This window comes from Mangifera indica, chromosome 17 (genome assembly GCF_011075055.1).
Source record: "Mangifera indica cultivar Alphonso chromosome 17, CATAS_Mindica_2.1, whole genome shotgun sequence".
NCBI lineage: Eukaryota > Viridiplantae > Streptophyta > Magnoliopsida > Sapindales > Anacardiaceae > Mangifera > Mangifera indica.
In genome coordinates this window covers 13309745-13312928 of record NC_058153.1, presented here as the reverse complement: position 1 = coordinate 13312928, position 3184 = coordinate 13309745, and the positions used below count along the sequence as shown (strand labels likewise).

The 3184-nt window shown below is 31.2% G+C and overlaps 1 protein-coding gene across 1 annotated transcript; it reads left to right on the top strand.

Moving 5' to 3' along the window:
* The first annotated feature begins 706 nt into the window (after positions 1 to 706).
* On the top strand, positions 707 to 2538 carry LOC123200295 (K(+) efflux antiporter 5-like). The gene is made up of 4 exons (XM_044615433.1): positions 707 to 1358; positions 1472 to 1560; positions 2055 to 2138; positions 2424 to 2538. Exons 1-4 carry the CDS (start codon positions 1251 to 1253, stop codon positions 2536 to 2538), a joined length of 396 nt encoding a protein of 131 aa, XP_044471368.1. The 5' UTR covers positions 707 to 1250.
* Positions 2539 to 3184: the final 646 nt, after the last annotated feature.

The following is a 3184-nucleotide window of genomic DNA, read 5'->3' as shown; positions in this document are numbered from 1 at the left end:
ACTTCAGCGGGAAGAAGAACTTCATTTGAATTACATTTTTTATACAGGTACTTGACAGGCAGGATGACATGATTTCATATTTCACGTTGTTGTATTGGTAATGGATCTCCAAATAAAGAATTCATCTAGGAAATGCTTGTTCAAGTAGTAGCTGAGGTTGAATCATATAGAAACTGTATACTTACAGTTATTATAGAAACTAAAATACAAATTGATGCAATGTGCTGGTGTATTATAATATATTTCTCCATTCCTCATAAAACATTTTAACTTTAGTTGTATATATATTTTTGGTTTATTTGTGGAAAGAACTTTTTTGACCTTTTGTGATGCATTGAAGTTGGCCTTGGCTCCTCTGCTACTCTCCTCTTTTTTTTTTTAACTGTTGTTGTATGTCTTTTTCAGGACTGTGCCTTCTGCCTTCTTAACCCTTCTCATGGAAGTTGTTAGTCTCCCTCAAATCAATGAGATTAGTAAATTAAAATTGCTGAACACTTTAAAAAACTTGGTGCAATATTATCATGTATATTATGACCACCTCTTTACAGTAGGCCACCTGTTCGATGGCTGAAGTTTGGAATATGTTACTGGTGTCTTTCATATCATCTTGCCATCAGTTGGTATATTCTGAAAAAAATAGATATATATATATTTGTGCTAGTCATATAAGTTATATATACATACATTTATTTGTTTATTTTTACTTCTTTTCATCTATTGATAAAGTACCAGTCTGTACTGCCTAGTGCAGTCCCCAGACCTACCTAGTGTGATTATCAGCAAATGAGAGTCAGGATTTAAACATTTATAATTTTTGCAAATTGTTTGATGCACTTTAATAGTTATGCAGAGTGGGGAAGAGGCTACATTCTTTTTCAGTTGCTAATATCATATCATATGAATGAGATTACTGAATAGATTAAAACATGTGGAGTTCATTTGCTTCCACTTCAAGTGGTTGACTGGTTAGTTGTATTAGAGTGCCTAAAAACAAGCTGTTATGGTTGACTGAGATAGCAATCTTTAAGATTGTTAATACCTGATCACAATAGTAGCATTTCCCAGTGTCTTTGATCCTGGTTGTATTCCAGTGGGAAGTTTCTAACATGACGGATATAAGAATGAAAGCTCTTCCATTGTTTAGAGTGTTTTATAAAATATATGTTAGAGGCTTAAAATTGGTTTTCTTTCTTACTGTTTAGTAATCTATAATATCGTACTTTTTTTTTTTTAATTTATAAGTATCTTATATGTGTTATTTCCACCTTTGCTGGCTGCAGGTTTTAAAATTTTTGATGGAAAGGAATAGTATAAGTGCCCTACATGGTCAAGTCACAATTGGTACCCTTATTTTGCAGGTGCATATTTTCTCACATTACAATGATGATAAATGCTATCTTGCCGAGTTTAAACTTATTGATAAAATTTAGTTATCCATTTTCCTTATGATATTGTTCATGTTGTCCTGCAGGATTGTGCTGTGGGTTTGCTTTTTGCTCTGCTTCCAGTTCTTGGTGGAACTTCTGGTGTTCTTCAAGGAGTAATATCCATGACTAAATTGTAAGGATATAATTTAAAGTTTATGCAATGAAATTGTTTTTATGTGATTGATCTAGAGAGCTCTGCTTGCATCAACTACTGAATCATTGGTTCCATCTTTTCATTGTTTCTCTGTTTCTCTGTTTTGTTTTACATTCTGGACTTTTGATAGTGAACAGATCTGTTGGACATCTTGTTTATGCTAAATGGTAAAGGTTAGAGTATCTAGATGTAATAATTTGAAACTATTGTCCTCTATTTTTCAATTGTTTGAGAATGTGCAATCTATGAAATAGCTCCCAAGAAATTTTCGAGTTTCCCTGTTTTGCATTTTTCATCAATGAGACGATAGAAAATGATGATTTCAGGCTGAAAGTTTCTATTTTCTAAAGTATGAAATAGTTCAATAACGCATTTTTTGCAGAGTCGTTTAATAAGAATATTTTATGTAATTAATTTGGGTGGAACATCTAGGGCAAGATTTATGTTTTAAGAGTCCATGTGTTTTCTTATAGGTCACAATTCCAAGAAGCAGAGATAGCAAGAGTGACTTACTTGTTATACGTGATAATGGGAGTTTCTTCAAAATTATTCATACGGTGAGTATCTCTTTACCAAGTTCAACACCATTTTGTAATATGGGCTTAGAGTGAAAGTGATGATAGGTAGACAATACGGAAGCATTTTGACAACTTTTTGTTAGATGGAAAAAGCTGACTTCCTCTTCTTGCAGAGCTCATTTAGGAGCACACTAAATGTCAAGACATCAAGACACACACCTTCATCCAACATCTCAATAAACAATGTTTTTTTTCTTTTATTTTTGATCTATTGGTTACTTTAGGCCAAGATTTGTGTTTTAAGAGTCAATGTGTTTCTTGTAGGTCACAATTCCAAGAAGCAAAGATACAAAGAATGATTTACTTGTTATATGTGATAATGGGAACTTCTTCAGAAATATTTATACAGTATGTTTTTACCAAGTTCAAAATTGCATAAAAAGTTCAACATTGCATACATATATAATATTTTGTCTCATTCATCATTCTAATATGGGCTTAGAGTGAAAGGCAGGTGGACAATATGAAAGCATTTTGACAACTTTTTGTAAGATAGGTATTGTATTCTTAAACCTCTTACATGATAATCTTAAACCTCTTTCACGATAATTCTGTCACTAAAGGTCTCTAATGACAAGAAATAGAGTTTTAATGACTAATCTTACTCTAGTTAAAAGCTCAAAAAAGCCATTTTATATCTTTTAATACTTGTGACTTGAGCATGTAGTTAGAATTAAATATGGGGTGGGCTAATAGAGAGAATGAAAAAATTACTTATAACGTGTCATTTTGAAATTTTGAACAAACTTTTGAAATTGATTGGCTCACACATATTAACATAAATGTTTGTGAATTTTAGTGTTTCAAATATAGAAATTTAATAAAACCTATACAATCTTAAAATCATATTAAATTTGTGTAGAATACTAAAATTATTTTTAATGATTAGAGATGAGGCGGACCTGTATACTAAAATATTCTGAAGAATTATGTTTCATAATTAATTTTTAAGTAATATTTATAGTACACAAAACATATTTATTTATCTAATTTTTCCTACTTTTCCGTGTGAAGCATCGAGAGTT

Bases quoted from the DNA above. Each gene is read 5' to 3' on its own strand.
- LOC123200295 (XM_044615433.1), top strand. From the start codon at position 1,251: ATGTGTTATTTCCACCTTTGCTGGCTGCAGGTTTTAAAATTTTTGATG. The intron at 1,359-1,471 runs GTGCATATTTTC...GTTGTCCTGCAG, and splicing joins TTGGTACCCTTATTTTGCAG to GATTGTGCTGTGGGTTTGCT. The intron at 2,139-2,423 runs GTGAGTATCTCT...TGTTTCTTGTAG, and splicing joins TCTTCAAAATTATTCATACG to GTCACAATTCCAAGAAGCAA.